The sequence below is a fragment of the Leptonychotes weddellii genome, chromosome 9 (assembly GCF_054177405.1).
Source record: "Leptonychotes weddellii isolate Sample4059 chromosome 9, ASM5417740v2, whole genome shotgun sequence".
In the NCBI taxonomy this organism is placed as follows: Eukaryota; Metazoa; Chordata; class Mammalia; order Carnivora; family Phocidae; genus Leptonychotes; species Leptonychotes weddellii.
The window spans coordinates 149,263-172,602 of NC_138377.1; the positions used below are offsets into that span (position 1 = coordinate 149,263).

Below are 23,340 nucleotides of genomic sequence, written 5' to 3' on the forward strand. Positions count from 1 at the left end.
CCGGGCCGGCGGCGGCGGAGGGCCGGGCGCGCGGGGGCGCGGGGCGCGGGGCCTGGAGGCGGAGGCGCGGGGCGCGGGGCGCGGGCGCGGGCGCGGGCGGGGGGCGGGCGGTTTAAAGGGGCCGCCGCCGCCGCCGCCGCCGAGGCCGCCGAGGCCGCGCAGGGACCGAGGGCCGCGGCGCGGGCGGGAGAGGAAGAGGAGGAGCGGCCGCGGGCAGGGGAGGGGCCTCGGGCGCCACCGCCCACCGCGCGGCCGTTACCCGGCCGGCCCTCCCCGCGCCTCCGCGCGCCCCTGCCGGGGTGGGCCCTCCGCGCGCCCGGCCCCCGGCGGTCGGCCCTGCGCGCTCCCCCGGGCGCGTCCTTCCGGGAGCCCCCCGCCGGGCCCTCCCCGCGCCTCCGCGCGCGCCTGCCAGGGTGAGCCCTCCCCAAGCGCCCCCTCCTGGGTGGGTCCTTCCACCCCCCCCAAGGTCTTCCCTGTGCCTGGGGCTTCTTGGCGTCCCCGGCGCCCTTTCCCCGGATGGGTCCTCACCCCGACCCTACGCCCCCTCTCTCCAGGTGGGTCCTCCCTGTGCCGCCACACCTGGGTCCCGCCAGCATCCCTGATGCCCCTTCCTGCAGTGGTTCTCATCACACCCTCCGCGCTGGTCCGGAGTCCTTTCCAGGGCCTCCTAACCCCTTGATCCCACTCTCCCCTCCCCGGGGAGGGTGGCTCTCCCAAGTCCCCCACTGAAGGGAAGCTCAGCTGCCCAGCCTTGACCACATGGCCCTGCTCCACACCTCCCTTCCAGGCCTGGCTCTCTCCACTCACCCAGGGGTCTTTGTCCCGGCCCTTACTGCCCAGCCCCCGTGGCCATGCTTGGACAGTGGGGGTGCCCCCAGCCACCTCCATGTGGGCTAGTTCCCCAGCTGGTGCGGCCTCCCTGAACTGCGGCCGGATGAAAAAGCCAGAGGATCGGAGGTGCCGCTCCCAGAGGACACCCTTGTGGAGCAGGCAAGAATGGTGGCCCCAGCCAGGACAAGCATGAGGTGGAGGGGTGGAATCCCACGGTGGGGGGGGGGGGGGAGAAGCAGGCCCCAGCCAGAGTTTGGAGCCAGAAGGGACATCACTGCTGGGGGTCAAGAAAAAGGAAGTGTCTGGGCTCCCAGTTGCTGGTCTGAGCACTACCGTGGGCTAATGCCCTTTCCTCAGAGGGGGCAGGTGTGTGGCTGGAGGAGATGATGTTGAGGGACATACCTATGGGGCAAGGAGGGAAGCATCCAGGGGACAGGGCTCCCCAGCGGTGGGGAAGGCCCGCAGGGACAGAACCCACAGGTCCCTACGGGGGACTAGGAAGGTGGGCAGGAGCCCAGAGCAGGTGCTGGGGTAAAAGCCAGGGGTTCCAAGGAGGGCAGTGGGCTGCAACCACAGGCTGTCGAGCAGCCCAGCTCTCCAGAAAAGGAAATGCCCACCATGAAGAGCGGGCCACCAGCTGTCTGAGCAAGGGCAGCCAAGGGAGCGGCGGTTGACGGTCTTGAGAAGGGGAGAGGGGAGGAGGGGTTTAGGTACAGGGCAAGGGGTGAACGGGTTGAGGAGGTTCTCCGAACGGGGAGGTGGTGGTGGAGTGGTGTCCCTCCTTCCCCGTAGGCCCCCTTCCGAAGGCCCTGGCCTGAACCCCGAACCTCCTCATCTGGACGGTGATGCTACATCATAAAATCTTCCAGTACTCAATAATTGACCAAAAAGTTAGATCTATCAAAAAATACCCAGGCAGCCTTTGCTCGTGGAGAGAGCCCGAAACATCATGCCTTGTGAAGTGCCTGCTTCTGCCTCCATCACAGAGACAGGATGGGCTTCGTCCTGAGGAGGGAAGCCGACTGAAAGGTGCAGGCCGACTTCCTCCCTGCGATGGGGACAGAGGACAAGCGCGGCTGGGGAGTGGGCAGCAGGGCCGCTGGGGTCCAGGGTCTCAGGGAAGACATCCAGACCCCAAGCTTCCCCAGGAAGGATAGGGATACGCTCCTCACAAAGCAGAGTGACATTTACTAAGAGCTGGGACCCCACCGAGCCCGGCGGCTCCGGCTGGGACCTGCTTTCTCCCCTTTCCAGACTAACAAGAAGAAAGGGGACATTGCATGCAGCACACTGCCCTGCTCTGAGGCAGTCAATAGATCTCAGATGGGTTGCAAAAGAGACTTAGGAATCCATCCATTTATTAGCAGGGCAAATAGACGTTCAGGAGATGGCTCCTTGCGTCAGAACAGGAATGAAGGCCTGGCGGCCACCTCCACCCACCTCCAGCCACCTCCACGTATCCAACAACAGAGAAACTGGAGGAGGGAGGGGGCGAGGGGCCAGTGGAAACCCCGCAAGAGTGCCAGAGGCCATGGGAACGTGGTCCACACATGTCATCAGTCATCAGAAGCTCCAGTACTGGATGACAAAACAGCAGGATGGGAGTGAGAGTTAAGAGCTGAGGAAACACGTTTCCTCAAAATCACACCATTGCTAGAATAAGTCAGGAAAAGCAAGGAGCAGAATGTTGGATTACCAGTGCGGGTAAGGCTGGAGATGATTTGGGGGCGAGACAAAGCAAGTAAAACAATAACTTATTCATTCAATTATGACTTGTTAAGCACCTGCTTCATACCACACTGTTTAGACGGGGCAGGGGGTGGGGAGACAGGGTCTCTGCCCTGGGGGAGCGTGCCGGCTAGTGGGTCGTAAATAATATCTGGATGCGAAAAAGGAGGAGGGCAAGGGGACGGAGGTCATACTGAGGGGCATGGATGTTGAGAGAGATCAGGGCATTGGGGAAGGAGGGGCCCGCGGTGGGGGTGGCAGCCACTTGGGGGGACCATGGTCCTGTATGGGCGCAGCGCCCCATGGGGCCACACTGAGGGCTCCGAGCGACCGTTCCTCGGGGGACCCCTCGGCAGCTGCATGGTGAGGGCTGAGAGGAGGCGAGCAAGGACACGCAGGGAAGCACACAGCGCCCAAAGCACAGCACTAGACAGAGCATTCGGAAATCTGCAAGTGAGCCCGAGGACGAGGGGCCCGCACGCCGTTCCAGAAAACCCGACTGAGCAGCATCTGTGCTGAGGCCCATCTCGCCTGAGTCACCGGGCTTTCGGAAAGAGCAGGTCACGTGCAAGACAGACCCGCCGTTGGGCCCGCATTCCTGCCCAGCGCTCAGTGTGCGAAGCCGGCTGGGGGGGGGGGGGGGAAGCGAGCAGCGGCTAAGGAAGGATGGGTCGCCCGCCCCGGCTAAGTCTAAGGGCTGCAGGCAAACGTCTGTAAGCTGAGGGACGAAGTCTTTCACGGAAAGCCAATGAAGATACAAGCAAAGCAAAGACTGAGCGGCCACGTGGGGGTGGCGAGCTCCCCACGGCCTGCGCGGCGCGGGGGGGCTGGTGGGTGCAGGCCTGAGGCCGGTCCAGCCCCGAGCGGGAATGACGGTCTCGGCGGGCGGGGGCGTCAGCTCCTCAGCATTTGAAGCCGGACGTCAGCCAAGGCTGTCTGAGGGGAGATGGCTGCCAAAGCCACGTGACACTGTCCCTTGATTTTTGCAATTTCTAAAAATAATCTTAGGAGAAGCTTTTAAACTTGGGGTGAAGACGCATTCGTCTAATTCAGCAATCATGTTTTCCCTTAAAATTAAATTTTTTTAAATTTGCAGGGAGGAGCTCTGTGCTTATTCTGTATTTCCACATGCTCGCTCCTCACTGCCTAGGTCTCTAGAAATACCTGGATAACCTTCTCCGAATGTCAACAGCCTTATCTTGATGAAATTGTGGGCGAGATTTTTAAAACTTCAGTGTTGGATTGTTGAATAGTGATTGTGTTCTTGCAAAGCCCACGAAGTCATTTTTTTCAGCTGGGGCAGTGCTGGGTCGTGGTCGTCTGCTGGCCCTCGCTCGGGAGGACGCAGATGACACCCCCCAGCACACACCTCCCTTCCTCCTCTCCTTCCTGCTCTCTGCTCCCTGCTCCAGGCTGGCCTCCCTTGTGAGCACAGGCAGGTGCTAGGACACGAGGGACATCATGCAGCCAGCCCAGGCAAGCCTGCGTGTGGGACACTGTCTGCCCTGCCACCAGAGCACCCAGGGATGTCCCCAAATGGCCCCCCACCTGGGAATGTCTCTGAGAGTCCTGGGGAGGTGTGTTGTTCCTCCTGGAGCTTGAGGAGAGACCCACCTGGCTGAAAGGGAGGGAATGGGCAGTGAAGAATGGACATGGGGGGCACCTGGGGGGGCACAGTCGGTGAAGTGTCTGGCTCTTGATTTCGGCTCAGGTGAGGGTTGTGGGGGCGGGCTCTGTGCTCAGCGGGGAGTCTGGTTGGGATTCTCTCTCCCTCTGACCCTATGCCCGCTTGCACTCGCTCAAAAGAAATAAAAAAATAAATAAAAATAAGGCAGAGTGGACATGGGGCGGCGTTGCAGTGTCTGCGGCCGGGGGTGGCCCAGGTGATGTCCTCGCCAGACTGGTGCTGACCCCAGACTCTCCCTCTCTGCTCGTCCTGCTGACGCCCACTCTGTCTGCTGGGTGGACCCTCTTCCCTTCCTGGGACTCTCAGCGGGAGTACTGTTCCCATTTGGGGCCCAATCATCCTTGGTTGTTGGGGGCAGTCCTGTGTTCTGTGGACGTGAAGCAGCGATGCCAGGAGCCCCTGTGGAAGGCACAGTGCCCCCCAGAAGATGTCCACGTCTCACCCCAAACCTGCGAATGTGCTGGCAGGAGGACTGCTCAGCCGTGATGGGGGTGGGGGGTGGGGGGGCTGATGCTGCCCTGAAGGCGGAGGGAGGGGTCATTGCGCCACGGCGAGCGGGCAGCTTCCAGAAGCTGGAAAAGGCCAGGAACAGATTCTCCCCAAGAGCCTCCAGAAGGGCAGGCAGCCCTGCCCACGGCCTGCTCTTAGGCTGGGAGGCCTGTTTTGGACTTCTACAGAGCCCCCAGCCAGGGAATTTGAGGACATGAAGTCTGCGGCGGTGGCTGGTTGGGGCAGCAGTAGAAACCAGCCCTCCCGGTGACAGCAAATCCGCCCCCAGCTGGTGAGTGACGCCTGTCCTGGGCACCGCGCTCTACCAGAGGAGGCCACCGGGCTGGTCCTGAGGCCACGGTAACCACGGAGGAGGCAGCAGAGGATGCTGCCCGGCTGGGGCCTCAGCCCTCCCAGGCCCCTCTGCTCTGCCGCCATGGTGCGAGGTCTGGGTGCTGGGCCCCCCCGGGCAGCCGGCTCCCTGCTGGGCGGAGGCGCCGAGAGCGCGTGAAAGGCAGAGGGCTGGCCATCCGGGCATCCTGGACTCACCACCATCTGACTGCAGCCTCATGACCGGCCCCAAGCGAGACCAGAACTGGTAGGTCAGCCCGGTGAACCTCCGGATCTCTAGTGACAACATGGGAGTCCTTTAAAGCCACTCCGTGACAAAGAACTCCAAAGCCCTTGTTACCTCTACCCTGACTGTTGGCACTTTAGCTCCCACTCTGCACTGTGAGCGCTAGTTGGGGTGAGGGACTTCCTGCCCAGCATGGAGCCTGGCCCACGACAACCACCCCCCACTTCAGCAGGGTCCCTAAGGAGGAGGGGGAGGGGGCCTAAACCTCGCCCCCCTCAGGACACATCCACTGGCCTGTGGGCCAGCAGCCTCTCAGAAGCAGGCTCTGGGACTGAGGGAGGCCGCTGTAGGCAGGTGCCCAGCTGCGTGCAGGCCTGGCTCCCGCCCTCACCCAGACCTGGGGTTGGTCACCTCCTCTTGCCCAAAGTCCCCTCCAGCCAGCTACCCCCACACAGAAGCCCCTGAGCCCCTGAGAGTCAGTGGCCAAGTCCCGGGGATGGCACCCCCCCTGCGGCTGTCCTTCCATGGCCCCTGAGGGCTGGGAGCCTGCCATCGTCCCCCTCCTTCCCTCCTCCCACTTCCAGTTCCCCTCCAGCTTCCTCTCCCCGAATGCAGCTCCGCCTCGTCACCCCCAGCTCAGAACCCTTCCGCCCACCCCTCAACCTCCAAAAGCAGACACCTCGGTGGGCCCAGGGCCAGCTCCTCACAGCTTCCCCATGCCCTCTGCCCACACTGCTTTCTTGGCCTGTTCACCAACCACTGTGCTGAGGTGGGGAGGCACCACCTCCTCCAGGAAGCCTCCCTCTGTGTTCAGCACCCCCTGGCTTCTGCTCCCCCGGGGTTATGCGTGTCCCTTTGGGCCTCCCACAGGCAGGACCCAAAATGAGACCCAGTGCCCCCAAGCTGGGTGGGCATCAGTACCCAGCAGTTCATGACCTCAAAATCCCCATCCTCCTGGAGGAACAGCAAAGGAGTTGGTCACAAGCCAGGCTCTGTAGGGGGGCCCCTGAGCCATCATGCCCCCCTCCGCGCTCCCAGGCCATCCGCAGCTGCGGATGGAAGGTGCAGGCAGGCTCTCCAGGTGGCAGAGGGCTCTCCTGGAAAGCCCCACTCTGCCCTGTCCCCCAGGCCCCTCCCTGTGGCCTCCTGGAGGCTGGGCTGGGGCAAGGCACCCCTCCCTGAGGTGGCCTCCAAGTCCTCAGGGCCACGCATTCTAAGGAAGGGGCAGCCAGAGGGTCCTCCTGGGCCTGTGTTCTCATCCCTGGGCTCACGAGCCCCCAGACGGAGGTGAAGAGGACTCAGCCGCCGCCTACCCCAGGACCCCCAGGAAAGGCGCTGCAAGACAGACACTGGGCTAAGTCGGCTCTTGGAAGGGTGGTGACCTCGAGACCTGCGCCTCCAAAGTCACGGTCTGCCAGAAAGGCGCGCTCCGAGCCAGGAAGGCGTGGAAGGCGTTGGCGGACTCAGAAGACCTCAGAGGGTGGGGGAGGAGCACGTCCTTGTCCACGTCCTCGGACACCAGCTGGGCCACGAGCTGCGCGATGTCCTGAGGGCAACCACGGGGTCAGGGGGCGGGGCGGGGCGGGGCCGGGAAGGGGGAGGGGGGCGCCGAGGCGGGCAAGGGGCTGTGTGTCGCCCGAGCCCGTCCCCGCGTCCTCCCCCCGCACACCCTGCAGTTGGCGGGGGGCGGGTAGTGGTGCCCGGCCTCTCCCAGTCGCCCCGCGCCCCCGATCCCCGCGACACCCCCCGGCTCCCAGCCGCCCCGTGTCCCGGATCCCCGCGCCCCGCCCCCCCCCCCCGGCTCCCAACCGCCCCGCGCTCCCCCGCCGCCCCCCGCACACCCTGCAGTAGGGGGTTGGCCCGCTGGTGCCCGGCTCCTCCCAGCCGCCCTGCGTGGCCAGCCGCCGACGCTCGTCGATGCTGACGCTCCAGTGGCGGTTCGGGCACCTGCTCTCGGGCGGCTCGCACACCTGCGGGGACAGGGAGGCGGTCGGCGCTGGACACAGCTGCGCGCCGCGGGTCCCGCGCCCGCCGACCCTCTGCACCCCGCACGGCGAGCCCTGGACTTGCTCCTCCCCAGGATCCAGCTCGGCCTCCAGGGGCCGGGGCACTACAGCCTCGCGTCCCGCGGCAAGTGGCGGCTCTCGGCAGCGGCTCTGCGCCTGGACACCCAGGCCCCACCCCCTGCCCGCTCTTCTGCGCGAGGGTCGGGCCCTGCACGGGGAAGTCCTCACAGCGGCCACGGCCCTTCCCACTGGGGCCAGGAGACGGCAGGCAGTAACCGTCCTCCGAGCCTGCGAGAGCCTCAGGAGAGGTGGGATTGGGGGGGGGCGCTCCTCCTCAAAGCCCTCTAAAGTCAAAAAAAGCCACAGGAACCGTGAGGACACACCGAGGTGGCAAGGGGCCAGTGGAGGAGGGTGGTCAGCACAAGGCAGGAAGCTGGAAAGAGGTCAGTAACTGGGAAAGGTCAGAAGCCTGCTGCACCCCTGTAGGACCACCCCCCCCACCCGCCATAGAATTTCCCGGGTGGGCTGTCTGTGAAAGACCCTCAGAGAGCCCCCCAGACTCTGCCCAGCCCTGGGGATCCCCTGCTACCTCCTGGGGGGTGAGGCAGCCAGTCACTGTCTGGAATGCCATGGGGGGGCACGCTAAAAATAGAGGATAAAGACAAGTGCAGAGTAAAGTCCCCATTCCTCAAAAAATTAAAACTAGAATTCCCATATGAGCCAGCAGTCCCACTTCTGGGTATTTAGCCAAAGGAACTGAAAGCAGGTCTCAAAGAGATAATGCTTGCCCAGGTCATGGCAGCATGACCCACAACAGACAAAAGGTGGAAAAACCCAAACAGCCATTGATGGGTGACAACATTACCTAGTGTGGTAAATCCACAGAGTGGAATATTATTCGGCCTTAAAAAGGAAGAAACATGGGTGGACCTTGAGGGCACTATGCCGAGTGACACAGGCAAGTCACCAAAGGACAAACACCCTGTGTGATTCCACTCATAGGAGGTCCCTGGAGGAGTCAGATTCACAGGGACAGGAAGTAGATGCGGGCGTTGAATGGGGACAGCATCAGATTCGTGAAACAAAAAAGTCCTGGAGATCTGTTTCCAACAACGTGAATATACTTCATGCTGCTGAGCCATACACTTAGAAATAATTAGCAAAACCAAAACCAAACGCCCCAAAGTGCACATCAGGACCCAGAGACACACACACAGGGAAGGAGATGTGAAGGACACAGAGAAGAGGGTCAGCTACAAGCCGAGGAGGAAGCCTGGAAAAGGAACCAGCCCGGCTGACACTGGGCTTTGAACTTCCAGCCTCCAGACTTTGAGACAATACGTTTCTGTGGTTCAAGCATCCTCCCTTCCCGACTCCTGCAAAAAAAAAAAAAAAGTGAAGTCCCCAGCCCCTCTTCCCACACTGCCACTCTGCACCAAGATCCGCGGGGCCTGGCTATTCTCCCTCTCCTCCCAGCAGAGGAGGGTTCCTTTCTGGGGGAGATGGGCAGCCCGACAGACCCGAGGGTGCGGCGCCCAGGACAGAGCCCCCAGAAACCTGCCGCAGCCCAGCCCGAGTCCCTGGCCACTAGCAAGGCTGCACCTGCGCACGTGGGGCCTCCACTCCCGAGCACTGACCAAGGTGCGGCCTCTGCCAGGGACGAGAGAGACTCGGGGGACAGGAAAGAGCCCCCCGCCCCGTACCTGTTGTTCTCCTAGACACGGGAGTCCATGAAGCAGAAAAGGGGGTGGTGGGGGAGAGGAGAGCTCCGACGGCAAGCCGGAACTCTTTAAACACGTAAGTGTGGTGTCCCCACGGAAAGCTCCCTAGCAGGCGTGGAGGGGTGAGGGGTCCCTCCCTCCTGCCCGGCGGTAGCGCTAGACTAATCCCACTACACTGTATCCTGCTCCCCCACGGGGCAGGGTCAGCAGAGCACCTGCCCGAAGCCCGCCTCTCAGGTCTCCCCATCCACCATGGGTGCCGCGTCCCCTGAGGACCTCTGCGACTGGGGGGCAAGCCGAGGACACACAGATCCTGCGGACCTCAGACCCCTGATGGAGAGCGAGAGCAAAAGCGCGAGGTTGCGGCTCAAGGAATTCGTCACAGAGCGTCATCACACAAATGCTGACTGATAGTGCAAGGACTGGCCAAACACCAGAAACGAAGACATGGTGAACAGGTTATAATTCATGACAAAACTGGAAAGTCAACCATGTGGGCCGACATCCAGCTAGTCAAATTTCCAGAAGGAGAGAGAGCCGAGAAAATGAATTCACACACATGCTTCCCAGAGACGGAGGGGACACGGCTCCAGACCAGGAAAGGAAACCCCTGCACCAGGAGTAGTGTGGGAATTCCAGAAACCTGCAGAGATTGACACGCAGCACACGTGCAAAGGACCTGAGGCGCACGCCGTCTAGGGCATCACGCAGCAACAGCAGGGCTTAGAGGCAACAGAATAATACCTTACAAGTCCTGAAAGAACATGATTTTCCACTGAGAATTTCCACCCACGAAAGCACCACGCAAGTGTGGAGGCAGAATAAAGACATTTGAATAGCTTTACAGTCAAGAACTCAAACATCTCCCAGGCCCTCCCGAGGAAGCTACTGGATGAGGCACTCCACCCAAACAGGGGAGTAAACCAGAAGTAGGGGGACCAAGGGCCCAGGGACTGGGGTCCTACAAAGGGGGGCTAGCAGGGGTGCTCCGGATGAGTGGCCTTGGGGGGCAGCCCCCCTGGGAACAGAGCTGGCCTCTGGGCTCCCCCAAGTGTGGCCTGTGGGGCCCCGGAGCAACCACGGGCCGTCGTCCGCATGCCTGGGGCTCTGAGGAGGACAGAGCTGTGTTTTCGGCGTGGGGCTTCATCCCCAGAGATGCACCAGCTCTGGCCGTGGCTGGTGTCCCCAAGGAGAGTGTGCACAGTGAGGACAGGCCCCCGAATCTGGAATCACAATTTGCGGTGGGGACAGCTGCAAGAGCTGGAAGCAGTGGGCACCGGGCCGGGCTGTTTGTGACCCCAAGAGCTGGGGCAGAGCTGTTGTTCTCAGTGAGGTGCACACCTGTGTTAAAAGCGGCCCAAATTTTTAAAAATAAAGATTTAAGTGCTTAAGCAGAGTGATCTAATAGACACAGAACACGCACACACCTCTTTGACGCACAGTCATGCTCTCACCAAACAAATAGATCAGCGCACACATCAGCCACCAGCCAAACAGATGTGCCAACACAGGACTCGTCCGGGTCACATCAGGCGACCGCAAGGCAATGCAAGTGAAAATTAACAGCAGAAGCACATTGGGGTGCATCTTCTGAAGCACCCCTAATCTGCCGCTGAGTGAAAGGGAAAATCAAGGCTGCGAGCCGGCTCACTTAGAAATGAGCGAGGGTGCAGGGCGCACCGGCTGCAGCTGTCCTGTGAAGACAGAACTTTAAATGCTGGAAAATCAGGAAAAAGCCCCAGAACAGGTGAAGCAAGCAATTCAAGCAGCGAGGAAAAGAACAACAAAAGAACTTCACTAAAAGTTAGAGGTGGGGGCGCCTGGGTGGCTCAGTCAGTTGAGGGTCTGCCTTCGGCTCAGGTCATGATCCCAGGGTCCTGGGATTGAGCCCCGCATCGGGGTCCCTGCTCAGCGGGGAGTCTGCTTCTCCCTCTGCCTCTGCCGCTCCCCCTGCTTGTGCTTGAGCGCTCTCTCTCTCTGTCAAATGAATAAATAAAATCTGTAAAAAAAAAAAACGGTAGAAGCAGAAGGAGGAAAGATTAATGCATAAGTTAAAAAAAAACAAAAACCAACAGGGGACAATTATCAGCAGTTGGTTCTCTGAACGCCAACGCAACAGAAGGACTGGAGGCCTCGGGGGCCCAGGCACATCACGTCACGCAGCCTGTCTCCTCCCGCCCAGCATCCGTTCTGCTTCCTTCATGAACTGAGTCCACACGCCTCACACACTTTCCTACTCAACGTTGAAAACCACGTTCTCGCTGCTCCGAGCCATCGTCTCTTTGTAGATTCTGGTTGGTAAACGTTTGAACATTATACATAGAACAAGCATTTTCTTCCAGACTTTTGTGTCTTTGCACCAACCTTTAAAAACTGCAGTCAGACTTGTCAGGATTTCCCGTCGTGGATTTAGCACGTGGCCCCAGGTGGGAATTTTCCCTTCCGAGATTCTGATGCTGCTCTGGCGCATTCTCCTGGCGTGTCTATGGTTTGGTCTTAATGTTTGGTGCGTGTCCGGCCTTCTGAATGGGCAGCCAGTCACCCCACCCCCACTCACGGAGAAGTCTGTCCCCGCTGCTCCGCACACTGCCATGCAAAGCCCACGTTAAGTCCCCAGACTTACATGGGGATCCATTTCTGGACTGTTTGCACTGCATTGTGGATCACTTGCCCATGTCTGTCTGTCCCAATGCCATACAACTTTATTTTTTAAAAGATTTTATTTATTTATTTGTCAGACAGAGAGAGCGTGCACACAAGCAGGGGGAGCGGCAGAGGGAGAGGGAGAAGCAGACTCCCCGCTGAGCAGGGAGCCCGACGTGAGGCTCGATCCCAGGGTCCAGGTGACCTGAGCCGAAGGCGGCGCTTAACCACCTGAGCCACCCAGGCGCCCCAATGCCATACAATTTTAATTGCTGGAGCTTAGAGCAGACAAGCAGACAAGCAAGACCTGCTCTTATCTTTCAAAATCCTTGCATGGTTTCTTTTCCAAGTAAATCTTCCAAAAAAAAATCCTTATTCTTTCAAATAATATCTTTACCATGCAGTAATATATCCACGTTTTTGAACTCTGACTGAAGGAAGCCTACGCTGCACACATACTGTGCTGCTTGCTTCTTTCACCGACAACTACGTCTATTGGGTCACCCTGCTGCCCGCGGAGGGGCACCCACTCGCTCTGACTCCAGGCCCAAAGGCAGAGCTTGGCACCAAAGCACGCCAGGAACAGATGGGAGGCTGTTCGTGGGAGGTCTCCGTCCCCCGGGGCTGGAACGTTCCCATGTTTGCTCCGTGCACGTTCATGTGCAGGTCGAGCGACTGGGTTGTTTTTAATCCACTCTGGCGATGGCTGCGTTGTGAGTGGGGCGACATTGGTCACTGCACCTGCTGCCGGACCTTGTGCTTTGTCTTCCAGTTCCACGGACCCTTCTTTGGCCTCTCCTCTCTCCGCCACTTCCCCTCCACTTGTTCAAAACTCACTCTCTCTCTGCTCTCTTGGTGTCAGCCCCGCGTGCATGCACACTCAACCAAGTCTAAGTTAACAAACGGGCCCCTCGCCTTCTTGGGACCAGACGGAACCTGGAAAACTTAGCTCCACTGACAGACCCCGTCCTGACGCTCGCGCCATGGTGGGTGCGCGTGCTCATCTACCCTGAGTCTTCGGTGTGTGGCCCCCGTGGGGTGTTGTGGTGCCTGTCCATGTTAGTTTCCATTTGCCCCCACGCAGAACCTGCCCCCTTCAGTCTGAGCTCACCTTTGGGCTACGTGAGCTCTCTTCTTCACATCGAGGGCGAGGTCCTATTGGGGCAAATTTTTGTGCATGATTTTATTCATTTATTTTTCCCTCTTCTTTTTTTTTTAAAGATTTTATTTATTTATTTGACAGACAGATAGAGAGAGAACACAAGTAGGCAGAGGGAGAGGGAGAAGCAGGCTCCCCGCAGAGCAGGGAGCCCGATGCGGGACTCGATCCCAGGACCCTGGGATCATGACCTGAGCCGAAGGCAGCCGCTTAACCGACTGAGCCACCCAGGCGCCCTATATTTCCCTCTTCTTAAAAGATTATTTTTTGCTGGGCATGAAGTTCCAGGTTGACAGTTACGTCCTCCACCATACCGAGATCTCTCTGCTGCTCCTTTCAAGACTCTGTCCTTCCTCTCAGACGGCTTTCGAGAGCTTATCTGGACTGTGATGGTTCTGGGGACAGATTCCTCTCACTGCTCCTGCTCGGGGCTTGCTGGGCCTGTGGCTGTGGTTGGACCACGCACATCAGCCAGCCTCCGAGTGGCACCCGGTGAGGAGCACGGCCTCCCGCCCGAGGCCGGCACCGACTTGCCAGCCACGTAAGCCAGCCTAACCCACCTGTCCGACAACAGCAGCTCTAACATCCTGACTGTAACCTGACAGACGAGTTTCTGACCCACAGAAACTGGGACAAACGTATTTATTATGGTTTTAAGCTGCTAAGTCTCAGGCACATTTGTTAGGCGCAACAGATAACTAATACAAGGACAGAGATGTATGTACATTTAGGATAAGACTGTCAACATTCGTGAAGAGTTCGTTTTTTTTTAAATTGGTATTGCACCGAATCAGGTACTTCGGGGAAATCGGGCAGGCTTAAAGCATTAACTCGTCCCATCAAATAAGATGGTATAGCTTTCCGTTAGGTGTTGTCTATGCTCCTCAGTTACAGTGTCCTTCACAGAACAGATTTGTTCTTAAGCACTTTGCAGTTTCTGTTGTTAAAGGGAATGGATCATTTTTTCCCCACTACATTTTCTGGTTGGTTATTTTTGGTGTATTGAGAAACTATTTTTATTTTTTTTAAGATTTCATTTATTTGACAGAGAGAGCACAAGCAGGTGGAGGGGCAGGGAGAACCAGGCTCCCCGTGGAGCAGGGTCTCGATCCCAGGACCCCGGGGATCACGACCTGAGCTGAAGGCAGATGCTCAACCGACTGAGCCACCCAGGCGCCCGAGAAACTATTAAGTTTTAAATGGAGATCATCTCCAGCCTTCCTCTTTCCTTAGTGGTCTTCTTTCTTAACGGGCTCACATGGATTTTCTAGACAGACAATAGATTAGCTGCAAATAGTGACCATTTCATGTTTTCTTTTCAGGTATTTATAGCTCGTTTCATTTTCCTGACTTTGGCACAGCCTCGGTGTCTGACGGGCTCATTGTCATGGTGACACCCCGCACCTGTTGAAACACTCCTGGTGAAGTCCAATCAAGGCTCTTGATAGCTCCCTTCATCAGGTTACAGAAATGTCCATCTTCTCCTACCTTACTCGGAATCAGTAGGTTTTCACTGGGTTAATTATGCTTCAATTAAAAAATAATCAATAGGTTTTTGTGTTTGTTTTAAGGAAAGATACTGGAATTTATTTATTTATTTATTTATTTTTTAAAGATTTTATTTATTTATTTGACAGAGAGAGACACAGCGAGAGAGGGAACACAAGCAGGGGGAGTGGGAGAGGGAGAAGCAGGCTCCCCGCAGAGTAGGTAGCCCGATGCAGGACTCAATCCCAGGACCCCGGGATCATGACCTAAGCCGAAGGCAGATGCTTAACGACTGAGCCACCCAGGCGCCCCAGGACCACAGTTTTTGTGTTTTTTTTTTTTAAGATTTTTATTTATTTATTTGACAGAGAGAGACACAGCAAGAGAGGGAACACAAGCAGGGGGAGTGGGAGAGGGAGAAGCAGGCTTCCCGCGGAGCAGGGAGCCCGACGCGGGGCTCGATCGCAGGACCCGGGGATCATGACCTGGGCCGAAGGCAGACGCTTAACGACTGAGCCACCAGGCGCCCCGATGCTGCCTGGTTTGATCTACTTACTACATATTCAGGACTTTTCACTCTGTGCCACAGCTCTATTGGCATGTCGTTTTTTCTCTTTCCCCCCTCCCGCGGCCATGGCCACCCCCTCTCCCGCGGCACTGGTGTCAGGGTGAAGCTGCTCCACGTGAGCCAGCAGTGACTCTGGACAGTTTCCACCTCCCTGGTGGGGGGACTCATTTCCTAGCCGCCTGGGAGTGCCCACCTGTAGGTCCTTCCCTTAGGGAGCTTCTGGGACCACTTTAGAAGTTCCCTGTGTTGTCATTGGTGTCTTCAGGTTTTTAAAAGTTCATTTTGGGGGGTGCCTGGGTGGCTCAGTCAGTTGAACCTCTGACTCTTGGTCTCGGCTCCGGCCGTGATCTCAGGGTCATGAGATGGAGCCCCGCATCGGGCTCCGTGCTGGACGGGGAGCCTGCATGGGATTCTCTCCCTCCCTCTGCCTCCGCCCCTCCCCACTCTCTTTCTCCCTCTCTCTAAAATAAAATAAATAAATAAAATCTCTCCTAAAACGTTCATCTTGGTAATACAAATTCAGATACTCACCTTTCACCTTCGCTAACGATGTGAAGTGCCGTCCTGCCTGCCCGCACCACTCAGCCGGCCCCGCCGGTCTCTGCCCCTGAGCGGCATGGGCCTCCTTCTGCACGGCTCTCGTTTCTCATCTTTTCTCCCACGTCCCACTTCTTTGTCTTTCTCTTCCATTTTCCAGGTGGTTTCCTCAATTTCGTATTCCAACCCCTCCACCGAACATTTCAATTCTGTTTTGTTTGTTTATGAAGAGCTCTTTGTGATTTTCTGCATGTTTCTTTTAAAAAAAAACAGAATCTTTTGCAAGTTGGACGGAGCGAGTGTTTCCCTTCCACTTCCTGGGTTTCACTGAACGATTCCCGAGGCTTCTGCCCTCTGCACGGCGCGCCCCTCGGCCTCCGAGTCCTGCTCTACAGCCCCTGAAGGGAGCACCTGCTGCTGCTTCAAGCTCCGCGGGAGGGGCAGGGTCAGTCATCAGAGGGGCGGCAGCGGGGACATCGGACACCCCTCGGTGCCCTGCCGGCTCCCACCGTCCTCCCTGGGGGATGTTTCAGGGCTTCAGGAGGGACGAGGGCTGTGTGATGTGCTGACTCCCTAAAATCCAACAGAAAGAAAAGGCAATTCTGGGCGCCTGGGTGGCTCAGTTGGTTAAGCGACTGCCTTCGGCTCAGGTCATGATCCTGGAGTCCCGGGATCGAGTCCCGCATCGGGCTCCCTGCTCAGCAGGGAGTCTGCTTCTCCCTCTCCCGCTCCCCCCTCTTGTGCTTTCTCTCTCTCACTCTCTCTCTCAAGTAAATAAATAAAATCTTAAAAAAAAAAAAAAAGAAAAGGCAATTCTCCGCTTGCTGCGCTCAACATTTCGGCACCCGGTAAGTCAAACGTGTCGGCAACTGTGCTCCTCAAATCTTTCGTGTCTTCTTTTTCTTCACTTACTTTGTCACTTGGTCATTTTCTTCAGAGAAAGTGTGTGAAATCCACTGGAACTGGGACTTTGGTCGTCTCTCATGGAATCACTAGAACTTTATGCCTCAGTTATTTGCAAACTCAATCGTGAGGGGCCCCTAGCCTGCTGTCTCGGTGCCCGCAGCGAGGGAAGGGCTGTGTCCACCGCCTGGGCTGGGGCGTCCCTGCAGCCTGCCCGCGGAAGGGCTCTCCCACCCCAGCGGGGCCCTAAGCCCGCGTTCAGTTTAAAATGGAGAACCACCACCACATGGGAAAAATAGAAATGATTTTAAAATGCAGGAGTCCACTATCCAAAGTGAACGAAGCCGTATTTGCTTCAGCTTTTTCTCCCTAAGAAATAAATCACGACTGAGAAGAACTCCGTGTCTAGGACTCCTCCCCCGGCCGGCGGCGCTGAGCCCCAGGGCCTGCTCCCCGCCCCGGCCCCACGGTGTGGACCGACAGTCCCACAGCGGTTCCCCCACCCGCTTCTCACCCCGCATGCTTCTGAGATGCTCCCAAGTGGGTTTGGGGGGGGGGTCACTCCGTCACGCACGGCCACGCAGGCTGTCACCAGCAGGGGGCGCTGGCTCTGCTCCCCGCACCCCTGCCCACACCTGTATCCACCACCTTTTCACACTTTGCCCAGCGACTTCATTTATAGCCCCGACACGGAACACCTTTCACTCCTCCGTGCGCCAGGCCCTCGTCCCAACGACCACCTGTTTGCTGCAGGTGTGAGTGCCGCATGACCCCCCACACGCGGTATCTGCCGTCCAGGCTCGCGCCTGGTGCCTCTGTCAGGGGCTGGGTGTCAGGGCAGGGACTTGCCTGGGGGCAGCTCCCGTTCGCTCCCGTTTCCAGGACAACCTGCTGGCCTCAGTTGCCCCCAGGGCCAGTTCAGACTGGCCCAGGCCCCGCAGGGTCAGCTGGGGGGCGGCCTCGCTCGGTGTCCCCCCGTCCTTGCAGAACCTTTGGTGGGCATTTGTGACTCTCCGGTTCCCCTCGGTGCCTGGAGCTTTGCCTCCACGCTCGCCTGCCGTGTCCTGAAGTGTCTGGGACCGGCAGCAGCTTCACCCTGTTCCCCATGGGGAGCTGCGTGTCCCCAAATGACGTCCTCCCATCTCTTGTCTTCTCGTGCTTTCTCGTGTGCTTAAGTACACGTAATTTTTACCACTTTAAGGTGTACAGTTCAGGGCCACTAAAGCACATTCACAGTGTTGTGCGGCTGCTGCTACCGCCCGTCGCATCTTCCCAAACTGAAACCCCACGCGCTAAGTCCCCAGCCCCTCCCCAGCCCCTGTTGCCCCCACTGCACTTCCTGAGTCTGACCACTCCAGGGGCCTCACGTAAGTGCGTCCCACGGCGTTTGTCCATCCGTGACCGGCTGATAATTCAGCACAATGTCCTGAAGGTTCATCCGTGTCGTGACGTTTGTCAGAACAAACTTCCTTTTTTAAGGCTAAATCATGTTCCACTGCACGTACACTCACATTCCTCCTTCGATGGACCCCCGGGTTGCCTCCACATTTTGGCTACTGTGCATAATGCTGCTGTAAACACGGACGTACACCTGCGTGCTCGAGTCCTTCTAGCTAAGCTCTGGAGGACTCCACACTGCTTCCCACGGTGACGGCACCACTTCACACGCCCACCAGCACTGCGCAGGTTCCACTTTCTCCACATCCTGGCCCGTACTTTTTTTTATTAAAGATTTATTCATTCATTTATTTGAGAGAGAGAGAGAGAGAGCGCAAGCAGGGGGAGCGGCACAGGGAGAGGGAGTAGACGACTCTCCGCGGAGCAGGGAGCCCGATGCGGGGCTCGATCCCAGGACCCCGGGATCGTGACCTGAGCCGAAGGCAGATGCTTCACCGGCCGAGCCGCCCAGGCGCCCCCCTCTTTTTGAGAGGAGTTACGGTCCCGGGGGTGAAGTGTTGTCCACTGTGGTTTTGATTTGCATTGCCCTAGGACCAATGATGTTGAGCATCGTTTTACGTACTTGTCAACCCCCGATATAACGGAAGAAATGTCTGTTCAAGTCCTTTGCCCATTTCTGCCTCAGGTTGTTGTTTGGTTTAGAGTTTTACTTCTCTATGCATTCTGGACACTAATCCCTTACCAGGTATGTGATGGGCACGTTTCTCCCACCCCACGGGCTAACTTTTCACTCTGTTGATGGTGTCCTTTGAGGACCAATAGGTTTTGATTTGATGAACCCCCATTTATCTACTTTTACTTTTGTTGCTGGAGCTGTTGGGTGTCATCCAAGAAATCAGGGCCAAGTCTAATATGGAGCTTTCCCCTGTATTTTCTTCCAGGAGTTTTGTACTTTTATGTCTCTGATCCATTTTGAGTTAGTTTTTGTACGTGGCATTAAGCAAGAGTCTGACTTCATTCTTTTTACAAATCCAGTGTTCCCAGCGCAGTGTGTGGACAAGACCGCACCCCCCCACCGCCCCCCGAGCGTCTTGGTGCGTTGATCAGCTATCTCTGACTTTGTTCATGGTATGTGTTTTGCCTCCCTAAAAGTTTTGTTGATTTTCCACAGGTGGTTAAATGTAACCATCTACTCTTTCCTGGCTTCTGGACTTGGACGCTAGGTTAACAGTCTGCCCCTGTGCATCTGGAGTTCATCCTGGTGTTCAGTCAGAGGTACGGCTACAAGTGTCTGTCTTCTGGATGGCTACACCGTTGCCCCGCATGATTTACTCAAAGTCCATCTTCCCCACTGATTTGAGATACCATCTTCATCCTACGCTAAGTGTCTGTGGGCATTTGGGTCAATTTCCAGACTTACTTTTCCGTCTTGATATTCATACATCACATGCCAGGACTCTTGCTTTGCTAACTGACGTTTTGTGGTATGAATTCACATCTGCTAGGACTGAACCTATTTTTGATTATTTTTTCTATTACACCAGTTTGGCATACTGAAAAAAAGAAGACAAACATTTACCATTCTTTTAAGTTTATTTTTTTCTTAGTGATCTCTACACGAAATGGGGGGCTCAAACTCATGACCCCGAGATCAAGAGTCGAATGCTCTTCTGACCAGGTGCCCCAAATATTTAGCATTTTTATTGTTGATGACACTGAATTGTGAAATGCCTGAGGAGGACCCTTGGTGCTGGGGAGCCTTCCCCTCCAAGAACTGGGTGTCTCTTCCTGTTGTCAAGGCTCTCGGTAATGCTCCAGGGTGTTTTAAAGTTTCTCTCAAGTAGGTTTGCCTGTTTCCTATTAAGTTTATTCCCATTTTCAGATTGGCCTTTTTCATTTTTCTTCTGGAGTCTGTTTATAACCATGCAGGCCACTGCTTTGCACGCAGTCGTGTGGACCCTCTTCCCGAACCCTCTGCTGTGGACTGGTTCCGGTCCATTCTCCTACACTGAACAGGCACACTCACATTCCTCCGTGGTGCTGCATGGGCCAATTCTTCCAAGATGGCACAGCTCACCGTGAGGATGGTGACTCGCCTGCAGCTCCGTTCTGTTCTCTCGGCACTGCTGTGGTTCTGGTTCTTTCTAGTTTTACTCCTTCAGGATAGAGGTTTTCTGCAAATGCCTGGTGCCCTTAGCCGTCAGTTGGTATGGAACAGGGCACCAAGACTGGATCAGCAATGTGGGTGGACTGGGGCTCAGTGGCTAAGGCAGCAACCTGTTTCTGCTGCGCCCCACCCCACAGCTCTGCCCAATCTGTGCCTGCCCACCAGAATGTGTCCTGTTGACCAGCCCTGCCATCCTGTGCTGTTCTGTGGGTTCTTGCCTTCTTCAGAACACTCTGTGGTCATTTCAGTGAGCTTGCCAGGAGGTATAAGCTTGTCTAGCCCTTGGTGAGAGGCTGGATGTTGGCGGACCCTCCGTCGGGGGAGGTCTCCTTCGACCCTGGCCTCAGCCTGAGCTCCCTGCCCTTTGTGAGCACATGGCCTCACTATGTGAGGCAACGGGGGCCCACGGTGAACACTGCAGATGAAGGTGGCTCTTGTGGGGCTTAGGATGGGATGACTCAGGGACGAAAGGAATGGTCAGCCAGGCTGGAGGCGATGCCTGACAAGGGGCCAGCTGCAGGCCGGCCTGCAGGAACAGCATTCCACACCGAGGAGCACAAAGAGGAAGGACACCATGCAGGACAGTGAGACAGAGGGTAGCCCAGGGAATCCCTCAGGCTGCAGTGAGCAGCTGACATTCCCGGAGGGCTGGGAGCAGAGGAGGGAAGCAGCATGATAACATGGAGGGAGAGGGACTCCCTGCCCCCAAACCAAAACCTGAGAGACTGCAGAGATGGGTCTGCACTCTCTTCCGGCCGCCACCCAAATCCCTCCCCACTGGCCCCCACCCACCGGGCCCTTCTTTCCCGCTCCCCTGCAGCCCCACTGGCCCCCACCCACCTCTCAGAAACTCGAGCTTGGGGGTGGGGGTTGGCTCTGCCCAAGAGCTGCCGGGAGAACGATGGTCCCCACCACCCATTCAGGATGGGGGCCCCCGAGTCACGCCCTTTCTCCTGCCAGGTGACACATTTGTGTGTTTATGTTCTGGTCCAGCAAGTCGAGGGGTCTGTGGCTTTGGCCCCCCAGGACCCTCACAGCCCTCACAGGTACTCCGGCAGGGGCCACGGCTGGAAGAGCACACGGCGGCCACAGGGGGCAGCTAGGGAGCCTGCTTTCCCGCCACCTTCTTATGAAAACCTCTGACCACAGCAAGCGTCCACGCACACGAGCCCAAGCGCACAGCCTGACAGGCTCCCACTGGCCACGCTGGCCGCCCTGTCACACCTGGCATGTGTCCGACCTCGCTCTGACCCTTGCACACAGGGAACCACACACAACTGTGGGCGTCTGGCTTCTCTGGTCCTGAAGCATCCCCAGGGGCTGGAGCAGCTGTGCCCCCTCTCATGGCTCGGTGGGAACCAAGCAACTGCTCACCCATCTGGTGTGAGGCAGGGGGACGGAGAGGTGCCTCCAGTTTGGGGCCGTCACAAGCAGAACCCCTGGGAATGTTTTGGTCACCACTTTTGGTGACAGTCCTGCTGACTGCCTGCCTACCTTGTCCAGGAGCTCTGCTGTGGGGCAGAGCTCCCCGTCACTGGCTCCCTCCTTGGGGTGCCACCCTCCCCACCCAGGGTGCAGGTGCTGAGGAGACCGAGGCAGGCCCCTCTGAAGTGCCCAGCAGAAACGGCCAAGGCCCAGTATGGGAGGCAGAAGGGGTCCCCTAGGTGCCCACTCAGGGCCCCGGGAAGAGAGCTGATGCTCTGTGAGCCTCCCAGCAGGCACTGTTCAGCCGTCCCCGAGGCCCAGTCGCCCCTTCTGCATCCCACCCGGACCAGCCCACCTGCAAAGCCGGTTCCTGGGGTTCAGCTTACCCAGTCCTGCGTCTGCAGCTGCTGCCTTTCGCCCTGGGCACCGGGCTGGTCCCAGGCCACAGTCGGGCTCAGAGCGGGAGAGAGCTGCCCGTGCTCTCGGGGCAAGGGCAGTCTGGGCTTCTTCCCCACGGGGGCATTAGACAAGTGCTTCGGGCGGTCCATCTCCAGCCCCACAGGCTGCGTGTCTGCACCTCCTGGGCTCTGGAAAAGGTCACCACCGCTCCCTGGGCCCCCCAAGCAGATGGAGGCAGTGTCAGGCCCCGCCAGGCTCACCTTCCAGCTACTGCACCCCGCGCCGCCCCGCCCCCGGGGCCCAGGCCTCCCACCTTGGCTCCAGCCCTGCGGGCATGTGCCCTCAGCCGGTCGCTGAGGACCCGCACAGAAGACCCAGACCAGTCACAGAATGAAGGGCCCTGGGCTCTCCCGGCCTCCCCCCTCCTGCCCCCTGTGACCTCACCTCGACGCCGCGCGGACCACACCCCAAGGGGGGCCGTGAGCCGGACGACGCTGCCCCTCTCCCCTCCCGGGGCTCTGCGGGCAAGGAGTGGGCTGAGGGGGGCTCACGGCAGGGGTCAGGAGGGCACATGGTGGAAGGTTGGCAGGAGGGAACCATTAGGGAGGCGGCAGTCGTTGATGGAGGAGCGCGGCACTTGGGGGAACCGAGGTGGGGGAGCGGCTGGGTACGGAGGGGTACGGAGGGGTGCGGGGAACCGTGGGGTAGGCTAGAAGTACGTGGCGCGGTGCTCCGGGCGTGTGGGGGCGGGGAGAGGTGAGGTCTGCGGGAGTGCGGGGTGCAGAGGGGCGGGGTAGGCCTGGGGTGCGGGGAGGGGTGCGGCACCCCAAGAGTACGCGGTACGCTGCGGGTGCCGAGGCGGGGGAAAGGGGTACACTAGCAGCTTCGGCTGGGGTACGCCGGGGGGTACGGAGGCGGAAGGGCGGGTCCTCCACGGTGGGGGCGGTCAAAGAATGGGGTGTGGCCACAGCGGTTCGGGGAGCCTGAGGAGGCGGAACCGAGCCCGGCGGAAGTTCCCCTGTGGCTGACCCCGCCCCGCCGCTTCCGCTTCCGGCCTGCGCCGCGCCTGCGCTGTGGCCCAGGAGCCCCAAGGCGGGGGCGTGGTTGCAGGCAGGTGTGGAGTGTGACTCCGCGGCGCTCGGAGGGGTCTCCTCGCAGATGCCTCCCTTCTCCGCCTCTGGAGAGTCTCCGAGGCGTAGTTCAGGGCTCCTCGGCCGGAGCCCTCACAGGCGCTGCGCTCGCGCCCCCTCCCCCCGTTCGGCCTACAGGCCCTGTACCCTCCGTGGCCCCCCGCTCCCCCGGGCGGAACCCACCGGCCGCACCCACGCCCCCCGGCGTCCCTCCCGTGTCGCCCCGCTCCCCCGGACGGTGCCCCCCACGCCCCCCCAGCGGAACCCACCGGCCGCAGCCACGCCCCCCGGCGACCCCCCCACGTTCCCCCGCTCCCCCGGGCGGTGCCCCCCACGCCCCCCGGCGTCGCCCCCACGTTTCCGTGCTCCGCGGGGCGTGGCCCCCACCGCCCGCGTCCGTTACCCGGGGGCGCTAGCCGGCCCGCGGAGTGCGCGCCGGGGATGGAGCCCGGGGCTCTGCGGACCGTGGGCCCTGGAGGAATCA

General features: G+C 58.9%; 1 protein-coding gene across 2 annotated transcripts; it reads right to left on the minus strand.

Annotated features, from left to right (window-relative positions):
* Positions 1 to 2,159: 2,159 nt before the first annotated feature.
* Positions 2,160 to 22,565, minus strand: LOC115942788 (testis-expressed protein 22). Of its 2 annotated transcripts, XM_081829782.1 has the most exons (4): positions 22,171 to 22,565; positions 21,714 to 21,937; positions 7,154 to 7,282; positions 2,160 to 6,858 (listed from the first exon to the last, which is right to left on the minus strand). In XM_081829782.1, the coding sequence occupies exons 2-4, from the start codon at positions 21,873 to 21,875 to the stop codon at positions 6,667 to 6,669; spliced, it is 483 nt and encodes a 160-aa protein (XP_081685908.1). In that variant the 5' UTR covers positions 21,876 to 21,937; positions 22,171 to 22,565; the 3' UTR covers positions 2,160 to 6,666. The 2 variants fall into 2 exon arrangements, with proteins under 2 accessions (XP_081685908.1, XP_081685910.1); XM_081829784.1 differs by lacking the exon at positions 21,714 to 21,937.
* Between the last annotated feature and the right edge of the window lie 775 nt (positions 22,566 to 23,340).

What these genes read in the sequence shown, in the direction of transcription:
- LOC115942788 (XM_081829782.1), bottom strand. Translation starts at nt 21,875, where the DNA reads ATGGACCGCCCGAAGCACTTGTCTAATGCCCCCGTGGGGAAGAAGCCC. An exon ending in AGCTGCAGACGCAGGACTGG is followed by an intron (nt 7,283 to 21,713) that starts GTAAGCTGAACC and finishes CTGTCCCCGCAG; the next exon opens with GTGTGCGAGCCGCCCGAGAG. An exon ending in GGCCAACCCCCTACTGCAGG is followed by an intron (nt 6,859 to 7,153) that starts GTGTGCGGGGGG and finishes GGTTGCCCTCAG; the next exon opens with GACATCGCGCAGCTCGTGGC.